Below are 22,242 nucleotides of genomic sequence, written 5' to 3'. Positions count from 1 at the left end.
TGAGCCCCCCCTCTATGAGGACCCCCCCTATATTGAGATCCCCCCCCTTATGGAGACCCCCCCCCCTTTATGAGGACCCCCCCCTATATTGAAACCCCCCCCCTTTATGAGCCCCCCCCATTTATGAGGACCCCCCCTTTATGAGCCCCCCCCATTTATGACCCCCCCCATATTGAGACCCCCCCTTTATGAGACCCCCCCTTTATGAGGACCCCCCCCATATTGAGACCCCCCCCTTTATGAGGACCCCCCCTTTATAAGCCCCCCCTCTATGAGGACCCCCCCTTTATGAGGACCCCCCCCCTTTATGAGCCCCCCCCTTTATGAGAATCCCCCCTTTATGAGCCCCCCCATTTATGACCCCCCCCCATATTGAGACCCCCCCCCCTCTATGAGGACCCCCCCCATATTGAGACCCCCCCCTTATGGAGACCCCCCCCCATTTATGAGGACCCCCCCCCCCCCCCCAGGGACACATGGCGCTGAGTTCAGTCTTTATTGGGGCGACACAACAGCCACAGCTCCGGGGTGTCAGGATGGTTGTGGGGCGCTATGGGGCACAGTGGGGTGGTTATGGGGCGCTATGGGGTTGTTTTGGGGCGCTGTGGGGTGGTTATGGGGCACAGTGGGGTGGTTATGGGGCGCTATGGGGTGCTATGGGGTGGTTATGGGTGCTGTGGGGCGCTACGTGGTGGTTATGGGGTGCTATGGGGTGCTATGGGGCGCTGTGGGATGGTGGTGGGGTGCTATGGGGTGGTTATGGGGCGCTGTGGGGTGGTTATGGGGCACAGTGGGGGTGGTTATGGGGCGCTATGGGGTGCTATGGGGTGGTTATGGGGTGCTGTGGGGCGCTACGTGGTGGTTATGGGGTGCTATGGGGTGCTATGGGGCGCTGTGGGATGGTGGTGGGGTGCTATGGGGTGGTTATGGGGGGCTGTGGGGTGGTTATGGGGTGCTATGGGGTGGTTATGGGGGGCTGTGGGGTGGTTATGGGGCGCTGTGGGGTGGTTATGGGGCACAGTGGGGTGGTTATGGGGCGCTATGGGGTGCTATGGGGTGGTTATGGGGGGCTGTGGGGTGGTTATGGGGTGCTATGGGGTTGGTTTGGGGCGCTGTGGGGTGGTTATGGGGGGCTGTGGGGTGGTTATGGGGTGCTATGGGGTGCTATGGGGGGCTGTGGGGTGGTTATGGGGTGCAATGGGGTGGTTGTGGGACACTGTGGGGTGGTTGTGGGGCGCTGCAGGGTGGTTATGGGGTGCTATGGGGTGGTTATGGGGTGCTATGGGGTGCTGTGGGGTGTTATGGGACACTGTGGGGTGGTTATGGGGCGCTATGGGGTGGTTATGGGGTGCTATGGGGTGGTTAGGGGGCACTGTGGGGTTGTTTTGCGGGTGCTGTGGGGTGGTTATGGGACACTGTGGGGTGGTTGGGGGGCGCTGTGGGGTGGTTATGGGGCGCTGTGGGGTGGTTATGGGGTGCTATGGGGTGGTTATGGGGGGCTGTGGGGTGGTTATGGGGTGCTATGGGGTGGTTATGGGGTGCTATGGGGTGGTTATGGGGGGCTGTGGGGTGGTTATGGGGTGCTATGGGGTGGTTAGGGGGCACCGTGGGGTTGTTTTGGGGTGCTGTGGGGTGGTTATGGGACACTGTGGGGTGGTTGGGGGGCGCTGCGGGGTGGTTATGGGGTGCTATGGGGTGGTTAGGGGGCGCTGTGGGGTGGTTATGGGGTGCTTATGGGGTGCTATGGGGCGGCTATGGGGTGGTTATGGGTGCTATGGGGCGCTGTGGGGTGCTATGGGGTGCTTATGGGGTGCTATGGGGCGGCTATGGGGCGCTGTGGGGCAATATGGGGACAATCACAGCTCTGGGTGTTGGGGTTGGTGACAACATCCAGGGTGGCTCCAGGTGTTGGGGACAAGTCCAGGTGTTGGGGACGGTGTTGGGGACATCGTTGGTGACAGGTCCGGGTGTTGGGGATGGTGACAACGCTGACAGTGGCTCCGGGTGTTGGGGGCAGTGACAACATCCAGGGTGGCTCCAGGAGTTGGGGACAGGTCCAGGGAGTTGGGGACAGGTCCAGGAGTTGGGGACTGCTCTGGGTGTTGGTGACATTGTTGGTGACGGCTCCGGGTGTTGGGGACGATGACAACATCCAGTGTGGCTTCAGGTGTTGGGGACAAGTCCAGATGTTGGGGACATTGTTGGTGACGGCTCCAGGTGTTGGGGGCGGTGACAACATCCAGGGTGGCTCCAGGAGTTGGGGACAAGGTCAGGTGTTGGTGACATTGTTGGTGACATCTATGGGTGTTGGTGACATTGTTGGTGACGGCTCCGGGTGTTGGGGACGGTGACAATGCTGAGGGTGGCTCCAGGTGTTGGGGACGGTGGCAATATCCAGGGAGGCTTCAGGTGTTGGGGACAAGTCCAGGTGTTGGTGACGGTGTTGGTGACACTGTTGGTGACAGCTCCGGGTGTCAGGGACCCTGGGGGTGTTGGTGGTGACACTTCTAGGTGTTGGTGACGGGTGTTGGTGACATCTATGGGTGCTGGGGACATTATTGGTGACAGCTCCAGGTATTGGGGATCCTGTAGGCTTTATTGGTGACAGCTCTGGCTGTTGGTGACGGTGTTGGTGACATCTCTGGGTGTTGGTGACATTATTGGTGACATCTCTGGGTGTTGGTGACATTGTTGGTGACATCTCTGGCTGTTGGTGACATTGTTGGTGACATCTATGGGTGTTGGTGACATTATTGGTGACATCTCTGGGTGTTGGTGACATTCTTGGTGACAGCTCCGCGTGTCGGGGACCCCCTGTGTGTTGGTGACGGTGCGTCACAGCGTGGCGCAGGGCTGCTGGCGGCTGTAGTGCTCGAACTGAGTCCTCCAGCGGCCCATGTAGGAACTCCAGCGGTGAAACTCCAGCCGCCATTCGCGTTCCGCGTCCTCCGGAGGACCTGCGGCCCAGGGACCCCAAAAATCAAGGGGGGGGGGGGGGGGAAAGACCCTAAATAAGGACTTTCTGAACCTATACATCGCCCCCGACCCCATAAGGACCCCATAAGGACCCTATAAGCCCCCCTGACCCCATAAGGACCCTATAAGGCCCCTGACCCCATAAGGACCCCATAAGGACCCTATAAGGACCCTATAAGCCCCCCTGACCCCATAAGGACCCTATGAGGCCCCTGACCCCATAACGACCCCATCAGGACCCTATAAGCCCCCCTGACCCCATAAGGACCCCATAAGGACCCTATAAGGCCCCTCTGACCCCATAAGGACCCTATAAAAGGCCCCTGACCCATAAGGACCCCATAAGGACCCCATGAGGCCCCCCTGACCCCATAAGGACCCTATAAGGCCCCTGACCCCATAAGGACCCCATATGGACCCTATAAGCCCCCCTGACCCCATAAGGACCCCATAAGGACCCTGACCCCATAAGGACCCCATATGGACCCTATAAGCCCCCCCGACGCCATGAGGACCCTATAAGGCCCCTGACCCCATAAGGACCCCATCAGGACCCTATAAGGCCCCCCTGACCCCATAAGGACCTTATAAAAGGCCCCTGATCCCATAAGGACCCCATAAGGACCCTATAAGCCCCCCTGACCCCATAAGGACCCTATAAGGCCCCTGACCCCATAAGGACCCCATAAGGACCCCATAAGGACCCTATAAGCCCCCCTGACCCCTTAAGGACCCTATAAGGCCCCTGACCCCATAAGGACCCCATAAGGACCCTATAAGCCCCCCTGACCCCATAAGGGCCCTATAAGGCCCTGACCCCATAAGGACCCCATAAGGACCCTATAAGCCCCCCCGACGCCATAAGGACCCTATAAGGCCCCTGACCCCATAAGGACCCCATAAGGAGCCCATGAGGCCCCCCTGACCCCATAAGGGCCCTATAAGGCCCCTGACCCCATAAGGACCCCATCAGGACCCTATAAGCCCCCCCAGCCCCATAAGGACCTTATAAAAGCCCCCTGACCCCATAAGGACCCTATAAGCCTCCCTGACCCCATAAGGACCCCATAAGGACCCCATGAGGCCCCCCTGACCCCATAAGGACCTTATAAAAGGCCCCTGATCCCATAAGGACCCCATAAGGACCCTATAAGCCCCCCGACCCCATAAGGACCCTATAAGGCCCCTGACCCCATAAGGACCCCAAAAGGACCCTATAAGCCCCCCCGACCCCATAAGGACCCTATAAGGCCCCTGACCCCATAAGGAACCCATCAGGACCCCATGAGGCCCCCCTGACCCCATAAGGACCTTATAAAAGGCCCCTGACCCCATAAGGACCCCAAAAGGACCCTATAAGTCCCCCCGACCCCATAAGGACCCTATAAGGCCCCTGACCCCATAAGGACCCCATCAGGACCCTATAAGCCCCCCCGACTCCATAAGGACCCTATAAGGCCCCTGACCCCATAAGGACCCCATAAGGACCCCCATAAGGACCCTATAAGCCCCCCTGACCCCATAAGGACCCTATAAGGCCCCTGACCCCATAAGGACCCCATCAGGACCCTATAAGGCCCCTCTGACCCCATAAGGACCCTATAAAAGGCCCCCCTGACCCCATAAGGACCTTATAAAAGGCCCCCGACCCCGTAAGGACCCCATAAGGAACCTATAAGTCCCCCCGACCCCATAAGGACCCCATAAGGACCCTATAAGCCCCCCCGACCCCATAAGGACCCCATAAGGACCCTATAAGCCCCCCCGACCCCATAAGAACCCTATAAGGCCCCTGACCCCATAAGGACCCCATAAGGACCCTATAAGCCTCCTGATCCTATAAGGACCCTATAAAAGCCCCCGACCCCATAAGGACCCTATAAGGACCCGATAAACCTCCGAACCCATAAGGACCTTATAAAAGGCCCTTGACCCCATAAGGACCCTATAAGTCCCCTGACCCCATAACCACCCCATACTGACCCTATAAACCCCCTGACCCTATAAAGACCCCATAAAGACCCTATAAAGACCCCACAGGACCCCATAGGACCCTATAAAGCCCCCATACCGGTGGTGTTGAGCAGCTGGGGCAGGAATGGGGTCCAGAAGGTTCAGGCCTTTGACCCCACATCCCAACATCCTCCTGACCCCATAACCACCCCATACTGACCCTATAAACCCCCTGACCCTATAAAGACCCCACAGGACCCCATAAAGACCCCATAAAGCCCCCATAGGCCCCCATACCGGTGGCGTTGAGCAGCTTGGGCAGGAATCGGGTCCAGAAGGCTCAGATCTGTGACCCCACATCCCCACATCCCCCAACCCCATAAGGACCCTATAAGCCCCCTGACCCCATAACCACCCCATACTGACCCCTATAAACCCCCTGACCCTATAAAGACCCCATAAGGACCCCATAAAGCCCCCATAGGCCCCCATACCGGTGGCGTTGAGCAGCTGGGGCAGGAATGGGGTCCAGAAGGCGCAGATCTGTGACCCCACATCCCCACATCCCCCGACCCCATAAGGACCCTATAAGCCCCCCCAACCCCATAAGGACCTTCTAAAAGCCCCCTGACCCCATAAGGACCCCATAAGGACCCTATGAGGCCCCCCTGACCCCATAAGGACCCCATAAGGACCCTATGAGGCCCCCCTGACCCCATAAGGACCTTATAAAAGGCCCTTGATCCCATAAGGACCCTATAAGCCCCCTGATCCCATAACCACCCCATACTGACCCTATAGGACCCCCCTGACCCCAAAGGACCCCCTGACCCTATAAAGACCCCATAAAGACCCCATAAAGCCCCCATAGGCCCCCATAACCGGTGGCGTTGAGCAGCTGGGGCAGGAATGGGGTCCAGAAGGTTCAGGCCTTTGACCCCACATCCCCACATCCCCCTGACCCCATAACCACCCCATACTGACCCTATAAACCCCCTGACCCTATAAAGACCCCATAAAGACCCCATAAAGCCCCCATAGGCCCCCATACCGGTGGCGTTGAGCAGCTGGGGCAGGAATGGGGGTCCAGAAGGCGCAGATCTGTGACCCCACATCCCCACATCCCCTGACCCCATAAGGACCCCATACTGACCCTATAAACCCCCTGACCCTATAAAGACCCCACAGGACCCCATAAAGACCCCAAAAGACCCCATAGGACCCTATGAAGCCCCCACACCGTTGGCATTGAGCAGCTGGGGCGGGAATGGGGTCCAGAAGGTTCAGGCCTTTGACCCCATATTTCCACATCCCCCTGACCCCATAAACACCCCATACTGACCCTATAGGACACCCCTGACCCCAAAGGACCCCCTGACCCTATAAAGACCCCATAGGACCCCATAAAGCCCCCATAGGCCCCCATACCGGTGGCGTTGAGCAGCTGGGGCAGGAATGGGGTCCAGAAGGTTCAGGCCTTTGACCCCACATCCCAACATCCTCCTGACCCCATAACCACCCCATAGGACCCCAAAGGACCCCCTGACCCTATAAAGACCCCATAAAGACCCCATAAGGACCCCATAGGCCCCCATACCGGTGGCGTTGAGCAGCTGGGGCAGGAATGGGGTCCAGAAGGCGCAGATCTGTGACCCCACATCCCCCTGACCCCATAACCACCCCGTACTGACCCTATAAACCCCCTGACCCTATAAAAACCCCATAGGCCCCCATAAAGCCCCCATAGGCCCCCATACCGGTGGCGTTGAGCAGCTTGGGCAGGAATGGGGTCCAGAAGGCGCTGATCTGTGACCCCACATCCCTACATCCCCCTGACCCCATAAGGACCCCATACTGACCCTATAAACCCCCTGACCCTATAAAGACCCCATAAAGACCCCATAAAGCCCCCATAGGCCCCCATAGGCCCCCATACCGGTGGCGTTGAGCAGCTGGGGCAGGAATGGGGTCCAGAAGGTTCAGGCCTTTGACCCCACATCCCCCTGACCCCATAACCACCCCATACTGACCCTATAAACCCCTTGACCCTATAAAGACCCCACAAAAACCCCATAAAGCCCCCATAGGCCCCCATACCAGTGGCGTTGAGCAGCTTGGGCAGGAATGGGGTCCAGAAGGTGCAGATCTTTGACCCCACATCCCCACATCCCCTGACCCCATAAGGACCCTATAAGCCCCCCCCAACCCCATAAGGACCTTCTAAAAGCCCCCTGACCCCATAAGGACCCCATAAGGACCCTATGAGGCCCCCTTGACCCCATAAGGACCCCATAAGGACCCCATGAGGCCCCCCTGACCCCATAAGGACCTTATAAAAGGCCCCTGACCCCATAAGGACCCCATAAGGACTCTATAAGCAGCCCGACCCCATAAGGACCCTATAAGGCCCCTGACCCCATAAGGACCCCATCAGGACTCTATAAGCCCCCCCGACGCCATAAGGACCCTATAAGGCCCCTGACCCCATAAGGACCCCAAAAGGACCCTATAAGGCCCCTCTGACCCCATAACGACCCTATAAAAGGCCCCCCTGACCCCATAAGGACCCCATAAGGACCCTATAAGCCCCCCTGACCCCATAAGGACCCCATAAGGACCCCATGAGGCCCCCCTGACCCCATAAGGACTTTATAAAAGGCCACTGACCCCATAAGGACCCCATCAGGACCCTATAAGGCCCCTCTGACCCCATAAGGACCCTATAAGGCCCCTGACCCCATAAGGTACCCAAAAGGACCCTATAAGCCCCCCTGACCCCATAAGGACCTTATAAAAGGCCCCTGACCCCATAAGGACCCCATCAGGACGCTATAAGGCCCCCCTGGCCCCATAAGGACCCTATAAGCCCCCTGACCCCATAACCACCCCATACTGACCCTATAAACATCCTGACCCTATAAAGACCCCATAAAGACCCCATAAGGACCCCATAAAGCCCCCATAGGCCCCCATACCGGTGGCGTTGAGCAGCTTGGGCAGGAATCGGGTCCAGAAGGCGCAGATTTGGGTCCTCAATCCCTGCCCCACAGCCAGGGGTCGGGCGTTGAGGTGGGCGTAGCGCTGACCCGACGGGCGTGTAGGGAGGCCAGACGGGACCCCCGACCCCCCCGTTAGGGTCACTGCGGGGTCAAAGGTCAGACAAGGGGTCAGGGAAGGGTCAGAGGTCGGCTGGGGATCAATGGGGGGCATTGGGGTCAATTTGGATCCGTGGGGTCAATGGGGGTCGGTGGCAGCCAGATGGGACCTTTGACCTCCCCCATAGGTTCATTGTGGGGTCAAAGGTCAGACAAGGGTCAGGGAGGGGTCAGAGGTCAGCTGGGGGTCAGCGGGGATCAGTGAGAGGTCAGTGGGGTCAATTTGGATCCGTGGGGTCAATGGGGGTCGGTGGCAGCCAGATGGGACCTTTGACCTCCCCCATAGGTTCATTGTGGGGTCAAAGGTCAGACAAGGGTCAATGAAGGGTCAGAGGTCGGCTGGGGGTCAGCGGGGATCAGTGAGAAGTCAGTGGGGTCAATGGGGATCCGTGGGGTCAGTGGTGGGCAGGTGGGACACCTGACCCCCCCCGTTAGGGTCACTGTGGGGTCAAAGGTCAGACAAGGGTCAGGGAGGGGTCAGAGGTCAGCTGGGGGTCAGCAGGGATCAGTGGGAGGTCAGTGGGGTCAATGGGGATCCATGGGGTCACTGGCAGGCAGTTGGGACCCCTGACCCCCCCCATTAGGGTCACTGTGGGGTCAAAGGTCAGACAAGGGTCAGGGAGGGGTCAGAGGTCGGCTGGGGGTCAGCGGGGATCAGTGAGAGGTCAGTGGGGTCAATGGGGATCCGTGGGGTCAGTGGTGGGCAGGTGGGACACCTGACCCCCCCATTAGGGTCACTGTGGGGTCAAAGGTCAGACAAGGGTCAGGGAGGGGTCAGAGGTCAGCTTGGGGTCAGCGGGGATCAGTGAGAGGTCAGTGGGGTCAGTGGGGTCAATGGGGATCCATGGGGTCAGTGGCGGGCAGGTGGGACCCCTGACCCCCCCCGTTAGGGTCACTGTGGGGTCAAAGGTCAAGCAGGGGTCAGAGGTCAGCTGTGGGGAGGCTGGGGTCAGTGAGGGGTGAATGGAGTCAATGGGGAGACATGGGGTCAATGGCAGCCAGATGGGACCCCTGATCCCCCCCCCATTAGGGTTAGGGTGGGGTCAAAGGTCAGGCAGGGGTCAGGGAGGGGTCAGAGGTCAGCTGGGAGTCAATGGGGGTCAGTGAGGGGTCAGTGGGGTCAATGAGGACACATGGGGTGAGTGGCAGCCAGACCCATTGTCCCCATTGACCCCATTTGACCCCAATGACCCCAATGTCCCCAGTTGACCCCATTGACCCCCATTGACCCCAACGCCCCCATTGACCCCATTGACCCCCATTGACCCCAATTCCCCCATTGACCCCCAGTGCCCCCATTGACCCCAATTCCCCCATTGACCCCATTGACCCCCATTGACCCCAGTGCCCCCATTGACCCCAATGCCCCCATTGCCCCCAACGCCCCCATTGCCCCCAACGCCCCCATTGCCCCCAACGCCCCCATTGACCCCATTGACCCCAATCCCCCCATTGACCCCAATGTCCCCAGTTGACCCCATTGACCCCAACGCCCCCATTGACCCCAATTCCCCCATTGACCCCAATGCCCCCATTGACCCCAATGCCCCCATTGACCCCAACACCCCCATTACCCCCAATGCCCCCATTGACCCCAATGTCCCCATCACCCCCATTGACCCCAATGGCCCCATTGACCCCTATGTCCCCATTGCCCCCATTGACCCCAATGTCCCCATTGCCCCCATTGACCCCAATGTCCCCATTGACCCCAATGTCCCCAATCCCCCCATTGACCCCACTGCCCCCATTGACCCCAATGTCCCCATTGCCCCCATTCACCCCAACACCCCCATTGACCCCAATGGCCTCATTCACCCCATTGCCCCCATTGACCCCAATCCCCCCATTGCCCCCAACTTCCTCATTGACCCCAGTTTCCCCAATGCCCCCATTGACCCCATTGCCCCCATTGACCCCAATGTCCCCATTGACCCCAATGTCCCCAACACCCCCATCGCCCCCATTGACCCCCAACCCCCCATTACCCCCAATGCCCCCATTGACCCCAATGTCCCCATTGCCCCCATTGACGCCAATGTCCCCATTGACCCCAATGCCTCCATTGACCCCAATCCCCCCATTACCCCCATTGACCCCAATGTCCCCATTCACCCCAATGCCCCCATTCACCCCAATGGCCCCATTGACCCCAATCCCCCCATTGACCCCAATGTCCCCATTGACCCCCATTGACCCCAATCCCCCCATTGACCCCATTGACCCCAACGCCTGCACTGACCCCAATGCCCCCATTGACCCCAAAGTCCCCATTGCCCCATTGACCCCCATGCCCCCATTGACCCCAATGTGCCCATTGCCCCCAACACCCCCATTACCCCCAACACCCCCATTGACCCCAACGCCCCCATTGACCCCAATGCCTCCATTGACCCCAATGCCTCCATTGACCCCAATCCCCCCATTGCCCCCATTGACCCCAATGTCCCCATTGCCCCCATTGACCACAACACCGCCATTACCCCCAATGCCCCCATTCACCCCAATGCCCCCATACACCCCAATCCCCCCATTGCCCCCATTGACCCCAATGTCCCCATTACCCCCATTCACCCCAATGCCCCCATTGACCCCAATGTCCCCATTACCCCCATTCACCCCAATGCCCCCATTGACCCCAATGTCCCCATTGCCCCCATTGACCCCAACACCGCCATTACCCCCAATGCCCCCATTCACCCCAACACTCCCATCGCCCCCATTGACCCCCAACCCCCCCATTACCCCCAATGCCCCCATTGACCCCAATGTCCCCATTGCCCCCATTGACCCCAACACCCCCATTGACCCCAATGTCCCCATTGCCCCCAACCCCCCATTACCCCCAATGCCCCCATTGACCCCAATGCCCCCATTGACCCCAACACCCCCATCGCCCCCATTGACTCCCAACCCCCCATTACCACCAATGCCCCCATTGACCCCAATGTCCCCATTGACCCCATTCCCCACATTGACCCCAGTTCCCCCATTGCCCCCAACACCGCCATTACCCCCAATGCCCCCATTGACCCCAATGTCCCCATTGACCCCAACCCCCCATTACCCCCATTGACCCCAATGCCCCCATTGACCCCAACACCCCCATTGCCCCCATTGACTCCCAAGCCCCCATTACCCCCAATGCCCCCATTGACCCCAATGTCCCCATTGACCCCATTCCCCACATTGACCCCAGTTCCCCCATTGCCCCCAACACCGCCATTACCCCCAATGCCCCCATTGACCCCAATGTCCCCATTGACCCCAACCCCCCATTACCCCCAATGCCCCCATTGACCCCATTGCCCCCAATCCCCCCAACGCCCCCATTGACCCCAACACCCCCATTGACCCCAATCCACCCATTGCCCCCAACACCGCCATTACCCCCAATGCACCCATTGACCCCAATCCCCCCAATGTCCCCAATTCCCCCATTGACCCCAATGCCCCCATTGACCCCAACATCCCCATCGCCCCCATTGACCCCAATGGCCCCATTGCCCCCATTCACCCCAACGCCCTCCTTGACCCCAATGTCCCCACTGCTCCCATTGACCCCAACACCGCCATTACCCCCACTGCCCCCAATGACCCCAATGCCCCCATTGACCCCAATGTCCCCATTGACCCCATTCCCCACATTGACCCCAATTCCCCCATTGCCCCCATTGACCCCAACACCCCCATTGCCCCCAATCCCCCCAACGCCCCCATTGACCCCAACACCCCCATTGACCCCAATCCCCCCATTGCCCCCAACACCGCCATTACCCCCAATGCCCCCATTGACCCCATTGCCCCCAATCCCCCCAATGTCCCCAATTCCCCCATTGACCCCAATGCCCCCATTGACCCCAACATCCCCATCGCCCTCATCGACCCCAATGCCCCCATCGCCCCCATTGACCCCAACACCGCCATTACCCCCAATGCCCCCACTGACCCCAACACTCCCATCGCCCCCATTGACCCCCAACCCCCCATTACCCCCAATGCCCCCATTGACCCCAATGTCCCCATTGACCCCAACCCATTACCCCCAATGCCCCCATTGACCCCATTGCCCCCAATCCCCCCAACGCCCCCATTGACCCCAACACCCCCATTGACCCCAATCCACCCATTGCCCCCAACACCGCCATTACCCCCAATGCACCCATTGACCCCAATGCCCCCATTGACCCCAATCCCCCCAATGTCCCCAATTCCCCCATTGACCCCAATGTCCCCATTGCCCCCAACCCCCCATTACCCCCAATGCCCCCATTGCCCCCATTGACCCCAACACCCCCATTGACCCCAATGTCCCCATTGCCCCCATTGACCCCAACTTCCTCATTGACCCCAGTTTCCCCAATGACCCTATTGCCCCCATTGACCCCCAACCCCCCATTACCCCCAATGCCCCCATTGACCCCAATGTCCCCATTGACCCCATTCCCCACATTGACCCCAATTCCCCCATTGACCCCAATGCCCCCATTGACCCCAACATCCCCATCGCCCCCATTGACCCCAATGCCCCCATCGCCCCCATTGACCCCCAACCCCCCATCACCCCCCATTCCCCCCTTCCCCCTTTACCCAGTTCGGGCGAAGTTCCCCCAATAGCGCATGATCCTCCTGCTCAGCTCCACCTCCTCCCTGGTATAATTCTTTTTAGGATCCAAAGGTTGACCGAAAACGAATTCAATCTCATAACCATGCGGGACCCCCATCCACGACGGCCACAACAACGTCGACGCACGATGATCGAAAAGATAAGCGAAAACTTTGCCCCCCTTCCGGGCCCAACGTTGAGCGAAGGCCATCAGGGGGCAGACGACGTTGTGATCCCCTACGATGTCATCCAACGCCTCCCTGTTCTTGACGGGGTTGTCGGCGTCCAACCAATCGGTGTAATGAAGGATCACGGCCTCGGCTGCCAAATCGTTGGCTTGGGGGACCCCCATCCGGACCCCCCCTAAAAATTCTTCTCTGCTGATCAAACTTTCGTTATCCTTGCCGAAACCTGGCACCCCGTAAACTAAGAAATAGGAACCTTCGTCCCTGACGGCCCCCAAAAGAACTTCCACCTCTCGGGGGGGGCTGGGGGGCGTCTGGGCCCCATAGGGATCCCATGAGGCCTTCGCCCCATAACCTTCATCGGCCCCATAAGCCTCCTTCACCCCATAAGCCTCCTTGACCCCGTAACCTTCCTTGACTCCATGACCCTCCTTGACCCTGTAACCCTCCTTGACCCCATGACCTTCCTTGACCCCATGACCCTCCTTGACCCCATGACCCTCCTTGACCCCATGACCCTCCTTGACCCCATCGGCCCCATAGCCATGGGGTGACGCCTCGTCCCTTTGGGGTCTGGAGGCCGTCTTGGCCCCATAGGAATCCGCTGAGCCCTTCGCCCCATAACCCTCCTTCACCCCATAACCTTCCTTGACCCCATAACCCTCCTTCACCCCATAACCCTCCTTGACCCCATAACCCTTCTCAGCCCCATAACCCTCCTCGGCCCCATAGCCATGGGGTGACGCCTCGTCCCTTTGGGGTCTGGAGGCCATCTTGCCCCCTTGGCCGCCAGTCAACCCGCTCGCCCCATAAGCGTCAGATGACTCCTTCACCCCATAACCCCCAACCCCATCCCCCTCCCTGACCCCATAACCGACCCCATAACCTCCAGCTTCACGCCTCTCCACCCCATGCCCCCCATCCCCATCCCCTTCCTCCCCCCCTTTGACCCCATAACTGACCCCATAACCCCCAACCCCATGCCCCCCATCCCCCTCCTTCCCCTCCCTGACCCCATAACCAACCCCATCCCCCTCCCTGACCCCATAACCGACCCCATAACCCTTCTCCACCCCATAACCGACCCCATAACCCCCAGCTTCACGCCTCTCCACCCCATGCCCCCCATCCCCCTCCCTGACCCCATAACCGACCCCATAACCCTTTCCCACCCCATAACCCCCAGCTTCACGCCTCTCCACCCCATGCCCCTCATCCCCCTCCCTGACCCCATAACCGACCCCATAACCCTTTCCCACCCCATAACCCCCAGCTTCACGCCTCTCCACCCCATGCCCCCCATCCCCATCCCCTTCCTCCCCGCCTTTCACCCCATAACCCCCCCCGGCTCCCCCTAACACCGCATCAGGGCTATCGACCAAAAACTCCCCATCCACCACGGGGACGAAAGCGAACCTAAAAACGCTTTGGGGCGGCATCACCATCCCTTCCCCTTCCAAAAGCTCCAGGGGTTCCTTCCCCCTCAAACACCCCAATAATTCCGTCTCGTTGCCGTCGTCGCATCCTAAAACCCTCCCTAAAAGCATCGCCCTCCTCCTCCCTTCGGCCGCCCCGATGCTGGCCCAAGGCCCATTAGGGGAACCGCTTTGCAGGACGGCCCTACGGAACAAACCTTGGCTATGGGGCGAAAGGAGGTGAAACCCTACAGAAGCGGCGCCGGCGCTTTCACCAAACAGCGTCACCAAATTGGGATCCCCCCCAAAAACCTCAGCGTTGCTTCGGATCCATTGCAAAGCCAAGCGTTGATCCCATAAGCCAACGTTGCCCGGCGCGTCCCGATGCCCCAAAGCCAAAAACCCTAAAGATCCCACCCTGTAATTCATAGAAATGACCACGGCGCCTTCGGCCACGGCAAGAAAACGGCCGTCATAAACATCCAAAGACACGGAACCGCTGTAAAAACCCCCGCCGTAAATCCAAACCATCACGGGCGCTTTGTAGGGTCGCCTTTTTGGGGTCCAGACGTTGAGATAAAGGCAATCTTCGCTCATCTCGCGATTCGGGTTCCACATCTCGGAGCCGGGGAAACCGGGGAAAGTGGTGTCGATGATTTGGTAACAGGCGAAGGGTTGAGAATCGGCATCGCGGATCCCGGGCCAAGGTTCGGGGATGGGGAGAGGAGGGCGGAAACGGAGGGATCCCAAAGGGGGGACGGCGAAAGGGATCCCCAAAAAGGCGGCCGCCGTCGAAGAGCCGGCGGGGAGCAAAAGGCCGCGGATGGAACCCGATGCAATGCGCACCGTCGGCCGGTTGGGGGCGCTGTAGGCGAAGTCGGCGTGCGGTGAAAGCGGGCCGGGGTCGGTCGCGATGGGGTCGGTCGCTATGGGGTCGGCCCGTATGGGGGCGGAGAGGAGGAGGAGGAGGAGAGGCAGCAACTTGTAGGGCTGTGGGGGGAAAGAGAGAGGTTATGGGGGGGATATGGGGGGATATGGGGTGGATATGGGCAGATATGGGGTGGTTATGGGGGGATATGGGGGGGTATGGGGTGGATATGGGGTGGTTCTGGGGTGGTTATGGGGTGGTTATGGGGGTTAAAAGGCCCCGGATGGAACCCGATGCAATGCGCACCGCCGGCCGCTTGGGGGCGCTGAAGGAAAAAGTCCTATGGCCTGATATAGGGTTGGTTGCTATGGGGTTGGTTGCTATGGGGTCGGTTGCTATGGGGTCGGTCGCTATGGGGTCGGCCCTTATGGGGGCGGTGAGGAGGAGGAGGAGGAGAGGCAGCAGCTTGTAGGGCTGTGGGGGGAAAGAGAGAGGTTATGGGGCGGTTATGGGGTGGATATGGGGGGATATGGGGTGGCCATGGGGTTAAAAGGCCCCGGATGGAACCCGATGCAATGCGCACCGCCGGCCGCTTGGGGGCGCTGAAGGAGAAAGCCTTATGGCCTGATATAGGGTTGGTTGCTATGGGGTTGGTTGCTATGGGGTCGGTTGCTATGGGGTCGGCCCAGATGGGGGTGGAGAGGAGGAGGAGGAGGAGAGGCAGCAGCTTGTAGGGCTGTGGGGGGGAAAAGAGAGAGGTTATGGGAGGGATATGGGGGGATATGGGGTGGCCATGGGGTTAAAAGGCCCCGGATGGAACCCGATGCAATGCGCACCGCCGGCCGCTTGGGGGCGCTGTAGGAAAAAGCCGCATGGGCTGCTATGGGGTCGGCTGCTATGGGGTCGGTTGCTATGGGGTTGGTTGCTATGGGGTTGGTTGCTATGGGGTCGGTTGCTATGGGGTCGGCCCGTATGGGGGCGGCGAGGAGGAGGAGGAGGAGAGGCAGCAGCTTGTAGGGCTGTGGGGGGGAAAACAGAGGTTATGGGGCGGTTATGGGGTGGATATGGGGGGATATGGGGGGATATGGGGGGATATGGGGTGGTTATGAGGGGATATGGGGGGGTATGGGGGGTTATGGGGTGGATATGGGGTGGATATGGGGGGATATGGGGGCATATGGGGTGGTTATGGGGTGGCCATGGGGTTAAAAGGCCCCGGATGGAACCCGATGCAATGCGCACCGCCGGCCGCTTGGGGGCGCTGTAAGCAAAATAAGCATGGCCTGATATAGGGTTGGTTGCTATGGGGTCGGTTGCTGTGGGGTTGGTTGCTATGGGGTCGGTTGCTACGGGGTCGGCCCGTATGGGGGCGGCGAGGAGGAGGAGGAGGAGAGGCAGCAGCTTGTAGGGCTGTGGTGGGAAAACAGAGGTTATGGGGGGGATATGGGGAGATATGGGGTGGCTATGGGGGGATATGGGGGGGTATGGGGGGCTATGGGGTGGTTATGGGGGGATATGGGGGGGATATGGGGTGGTTATGGGGTGGTTATGGGGGGATATGGGGGGATATGGGGTGGCCATGGGGTTAAAAGGCCCCGGATGGAACCCGATGCAATGCGCACCGCCGGCCGCTTGGGGGCGCTGTAAGCAAAATAAGCATGGCCTGATATAGGGTTGGTTGCTATGGGGTTGGTTGCTATGGGGTTGGTTGCTATGGGGTCGGTTGCTATGGGGTTGGTTGCTATGGGGTTGGTTGCTATGGGGTCGGTTGCTATGGGGTCGGCCCATATGGGGGCGGCGAGGAGGAGGAGGAGGAGAGGCAGCAGCTTGTAGGGCTGTGGGGGGAAAACAGAGGTTATGGGGTGGTTATGGGGCGGTTATGGGGTGGATATGGGGGGATATGGGGTGGTTTTGGGGGTTAAAAGGCCCCGGATGGAACCCGATGCAATGCGCACCGCCGGCCGCTTGGGGGCGCTGTAAGCAAAATAAGCGTGGCCTGATATAGGGTTGGTTGCTATGGGGTCGGTTGCTATGGGGTCGGTTGCTATGGGGTCGGCCCGTATAGAGGCGGAGAGGAGGAGGAGGAGGAGAGGCAGCAGCTTGTAGGGCTGTGGGGGGAAAGAGAGAGGTTATGGGGTGGATATGGGGTGGATATGGGGGGATATGGGGTGGCCATGGGGTTAAAAGGCCCCGGATGGAACCCGATGCAATGCGTACTGCCGGCCGCTTGGGGGCGCTGTAGGAAAAAGCCGCATGGGCTGCTATGGGGTCGGTCGCTATGGGGTCAGTTGCTATGGGGTTGGTTGCTATGGGGTCGGTTGCTATGGGGTTGGTTGTTATGGAGTTGGTTGCTATGGGGTCGGTCGCTATGGGGTCGGCCCTTATGGGGGCGGCGAGGAGGAGGAGGAGGAGAGGCAGCAGCTTGTAGGGCTGTGGGGGGAAAACAGAGGTTATGGGGTGGCTATGGGGGGATATGGGGTGGTTATGGGGTGGTTATGGGGGGATATGGGGGCATATGGGGTGGTTATGGGGTGGTTATGGGGGTTAAAAGGCCCCGGATGGAACCCGATGCAATGCGCACCGCCGGCCGCTTGGGGGCGCTGTAAGCAAAATAAGCATGGCCTGATATAGGGTTGGTTGCTATGGGGTTGGTTGCTATGGGGTTGGTTGCGATGGGGTCGGTTGCTATGGGGTCGGCCCTTATGGGGGCGGAGAGGAGGAGGAGGAGGAGAGGCAGCAGCTTGTAGGGCTGTGGGGGGAAAAGAGAGGTTATGGGGTGGATATGGGGGGATATGGGGGGATATGGAGGGATATGGGGGGATATGGGGGGATATGGGGTGGTTAGGGGGTGGCTATGGGGTGGTTATGGGGTGGCTATGGGGTGGGTATGGGGGGGATACGGGGTTATGGGGGGATATGGGGTGGCTATGGGGGGATATGGGGTGGTTATGGGGTGGCTATGGGGTGGTTTTGGGGTGGTTTTGGGGTCAGCCGTGGGGTTAAAAGGCCCCGGATGGAACCCGATGCAATGCGCACCGCCGGCCGCCTGGGGGCGCTGAAGGAAAAAGTCCTATGGCCTGATATAGGGTTGGTTGCCATGGGGTTGGTTGCTATGGGGTTGGTTGCTATGGGGTCGGTTGCTATGGGGTCGGCCCGTATGGGGGCAGAGAGGAGGAGGAGGAGGAGAGGCAGCAGCTTGTAGGGCTGTGGGGGGAAAAGAGAGAGGTTATGGGGCGGTTATGGGGTGGATATGGGGGGATATGGGGGGTTATGGGGTGGATATGGGGTGGTTATGGGGGGATATGGGGTGGTTATGGGGTGGCCATGGGGTTAAAAGGCCCCGGATGGAACCCGATGCAATGCGCACCGCCGGCCGCTTGGGGGCGCTGAAGGAGAAAGCCTTATGGCCTGATATAGGGTTGGTTGCTATGGGGTCGGCCCTTATGGGGGCGGCGAGGAGGAGGAGGAGGAGAGGCAGCAGCTTGTAGGGCTGTGGGGGGAAAGAGAGAGGTTATGGGGTGGATATGGGGAGATATGGGGTGGCCATGGGGTTAAAAGGCCCCGGATGGAACCCGATGCAATGCGCACTGCCGGCCGCTTGGGGCGCTGTAGGAAAAAGCCGCATGGGCTGCTATGGGGTCGGCTGCTATGGGGTCGGTCGCTATGGGGTCGGTTGCTATGGGGTCGGCCCGTATGGGGGCGGCGAGGAGGAGGAGGAGGAGAGGCAGCAGCTTGTAGGGCTGTGGGGGGAAAGAGAGAGGTTATGGGGAGGTTATGGGGTGGATATGGGGGGATATGGGGTGGTTATGGGGTTAAAAGGCCCCGGATGGAACCCGATGCAATGCGCACCGCCGGCCGCTTGGGGGCGCTGTAAGCAAAATAAGCATGGCCTGATATAGGGTTGGTTGCTATGGGGTTGGTTGCTATGGGGTTGGTTGCTATGGGGTCGGTTGCTATGGGGTCGGTTGCTATGGGGTCGGTTGCTATGGGGTCGGCCCTTATGGGGGCGGCGAGGAGGAGGAGGAGGAGAGGCAGCAGCTTGTAGGGCTGTGGGGGGAAAACAGAGGTTATGGGGGGGATATGGGGGGATATGGGGTGGCTATGGGGGGATATGGGGTGGTTATGGGGTGGATATGGGGAGATATGGGGGGGATATGGGGTGGTTATGGGGTGGATATGGGGTGGTTATGGGGTGGTTATGGGGGTTAAAAGGCCCCGGATGGAACCCGATGCAATGCGCACCGCCGGCCACTTGGCGGCGCTGTAAGCGAAATCAGCGTGCAATTAAACTGGGTCGGTTGCTATGGGGTTGGTTGCTATGGGGTTGGTTGCTATGGGGTCGGTTGCTATGGGGTCGGTTGCTATGGGGTTGGTTGCTATGGGGTCGGCCCTTATGGGGGCGGCGAGGAGGAGGAGGAGGAGAGGCAGCAGCTTGTAGGGCTGTGGGGGGAAAGAGAGAGGTTATGGGGGGGATATGGGGGGATATGGGGTGGCTATGGGGGGATATGGGGGGATATGGGGTGGTTATGGGGGGATATGGGGGGGTATGGGGGGTTATGGGGTGGATATGGGGTGTTTATGGGGTGGTTATGGGGTGGTTATGGGGGGATATGGGGGCATATGGGGTGGTTATGGGGTGGCCATGGGGTTAAAAGGCCCCGGATGGAACCCGATGCAATGCGCACCGCCGGCCGCTTGGGGGCGCTGTAAGCAGAATAAGCATGGCCTGATATAGGGTTGGTTGCTATGGGGTCGGTTGCTATGGGGTCGGCCCGTATGGGGGCGGCGAGGAGGAGGAGGAGGAGAGGCAGCAGCTTGTAGGGCTGTGGGAGGAAAACAGAGGTTATGGGGTGGATATGGGGGGATATGGGGTGGCTATGGGGGATATGGGGTGGTTATGGGGTGGTTTTGGGGTCAGCCATGGGGTTTAAAAGGCCCCGGATGGAACCCGATGCAATGCGCACCGCCGGCCGCTTGGGGGCGCTGTAGGAAAAAGCTGCATGGGCTGCTATGGGGTCGGCCCTTATGGGGACGGCGAGGAGGAGGAGGAGGAGAGGCAGCAGCTTGTAGGGCTGTGGGGGGAAAGAGAGAGGTTATGGGGGGGATATGGGGGGATATGGGGTGGCCATGGGGTTAAAAGGCTCGGTTGGAACCCGATGCAATGCGCACCGCCGGCCGCTTGGGGGCGCTGAAGGAAAAAGTCCTATGGCCTGATATAGGGTTGGTTGCTATGGGGTTGGTTGCTATGGGGTCGGTCGCTATGGGGTTGGTTGCTATGGGGTCGGTCGCTATGGGGTCGATTGCTATGGGGTTGGTTGCTATGGGGTCGGTTGCTATGGGGTCGGTTGCTATGGGGTTGGTTGCTATGGGGTCGGTCGCTATGGGGTCGATTGCTATGGGGTTGGTTGCTATGGGGTCGGTTGCTATGGGGTCGGTTGCTATGGGGTTGGTTGCTATGGGGTCGGTCGCTATGGGGTCGATTGCTATGGGGTTGGTTGCTATGGGGTCGGCCCGTATGGGGGCGGAGAGGAGGAGGAGGAGGAGAGGCAGCAGCTTGTAGGGCTGTGGGGGGAAAGAGAGAGGTTATGGGGGGGATATGGGGTGGATATGGGGTGGATATGGGGGGATATGGGGGGATATGGGGGGGTATGGGGGGCTATGGGGTGGTTATGGGGGGATATGGGGTGGTTATGGGGTGGTTATGGGGTGGTTATGGGGGGATATGGGGGGATTTGGGGTGGTTATGGGGTGGCCATGGGGTTAAAAGGCCCCGGATGGAACCCGGTGCAATGCGCACCGCCGGCCGCTTGGGGGCGCTGTAGGAAAAAGCCGCATGGGCTGCTATGGGGTCGGCTGCTATGGGGTTGGTTGCTATGGGGTCGGTTGCTATGGGGTTGGTTGCTATGGGGTTGGTTGCTATGGGGTTGGTCGCTATGGGGTCGGTTGCTATGGGGTCGGTTGCTATGGGGTCGGCCCGTATGGGGGCGGAGAGGAGGAGGAGGAGGAGAGGCAGCAGCTTGTAGGGCTGTGGGGGGAAAGAGAGAGGTTATGGGGCGGTTATGGGGTGGATATGGGGTGGATATGGGGGGATATGGGGTGGTTATGGGGGGATATGGGGGGGCTATGGGGGGCTATGGGGTGGTTATGGGGGGATATGGGGGGCTATGGGGTGGTTATGGGGGGATATGGGGGGCTATGGGGGGCTATGGGGTGGTTATGGGGGGATATGGGGGGCTATGGGGGGCTATGGGGTGGTTATGGGGGGATATGGGGGGGCTATGGGGTGGTTATGGGGTGGTTATGGGGGGATATGGGGGCATATGGGGTGGTTATGGGGTGGCCATGGGGTTAAAAGGCCCCGGATGGAACCCGATGCAATGCGCACCGCCGGCCGCTTGGGGGCGCTGTAGGCCATGTCTGTAGTGCTGCTTATGGGGTGGTTGTGGGGTTATGGGGTGGTTATGGGGTGGATATGGGGGGATATGGGGTGGATATGGGGTGGGTATGGGGTTATGGGGCGGTTATGGGGTGGCTATGGGGTGGCTATGGGGGGATATGGGGGAGATATGGATGGATATGGGGTGGTTAAGGAGTGGCTATGGGGTGGTTATGGGGCGATTATGGGGTGGTTATGGGGTGGCTATGGGGTGGATGTGGGGTGGATATGGGGTGGCTATGGGGCGGTTATGGGGTGGGGTGGTTATGGGGTGGCTATGGGGTGGCCATGGGGCGGCTATGGGGCGGTTATGGGGTTGTTACGGGGCGGTTATGGGGTGGCTATGGGGTTTATATGGGGCAGTTATGGGGTGGCCATGGGGGGATATGGAGTGGCTATGGGGTGGCTATGGGGTGGCTATGGGGTGGCTATGGGGGGATGTGGGGTGGCTATGGGGTTAAAAGGCCCCGGATGGAACCCGATGCAATGCGCACCGCCGGCCGCTTGGGGGCGCTGTAGGCCATGTCTGTAGTGCTGCTTATGGGGTGGTTGTGGGGTTATGGGGCAGTTATGGGGTCGCTATGGGGTGACTATGGGGTGGATATGGGGCAGTTATGGGGTGGACATGGGGGGATATGGGGTGGCCAT

The 22,242-nt window shown here is 60.0% G+C and overlaps 2 protein-coding genes across 2 annotated transcripts; one reads left to right on the top strand and one right to left on the bottom strand.

Moving 5' to 3' along the window:
- The first annotated feature begins 488 nt into the window (after window positions 1-488).
- On the top strand, window positions 489-2,265 carry LOC125687849 (shematrin-like protein 2). Its single transcript, XM_048933131.1, has 2 exons — window positions 489-625; window positions 792-2,265. The coding sequence occupies exons 1-2, from the start codon at window positions 537-539 to the stop codon at window positions 1,882-1,884; spliced, it is 1,182 nt and encodes a 393-aa protein (XP_048789088.1). The 5' UTR covers window positions 489-536; the 3' UTR covers window positions 1,885-2,265.
- A 462-nt stretch (window positions 2,266-2,727) lies between these two features.
- LOC125687850 (acetylcholinesterase-like) lies at window positions 2,728-22,242 on the bottom strand. The gene is given in 10 exon segments (XM_048933132.1): window positions 2,728-2,957; window positions 7,905-8,022; window positions 8,024-8,069; window positions 12,675-13,165; window positions 14,207-15,280; window positions 16,781-16,993; window positions 18,526-18,648; window positions 19,008-19,205; window positions 20,123-20,230; window positions 22,089-22,242. Coding segments are annotated over 10 exon segments (2,523 nt in total). The 5' UTR covers window positions 22,119-22,242; the 3' UTR covers window positions 2,728-2,835.

Source organism: Lagopus muta, unplaced genomic scaffold, assembly GCF_023343835.1.
Source record: "Lagopus muta isolate bLagMut1 unplaced genomic scaffold, bLagMut1 primary scaffold_93, whole genome shotgun sequence".
NCBI classification, from domain to species: domain Eukaryota; kingdom Metazoa; phylum Chordata; class Aves; order Galliformes; family Phasianidae; genus Lagopus; species Lagopus muta.
The sequence above is the reverse complement of the archived record's forward strand: the minus strand, read 5'-3'. Positions and strand labels throughout refer to the sequence as shown.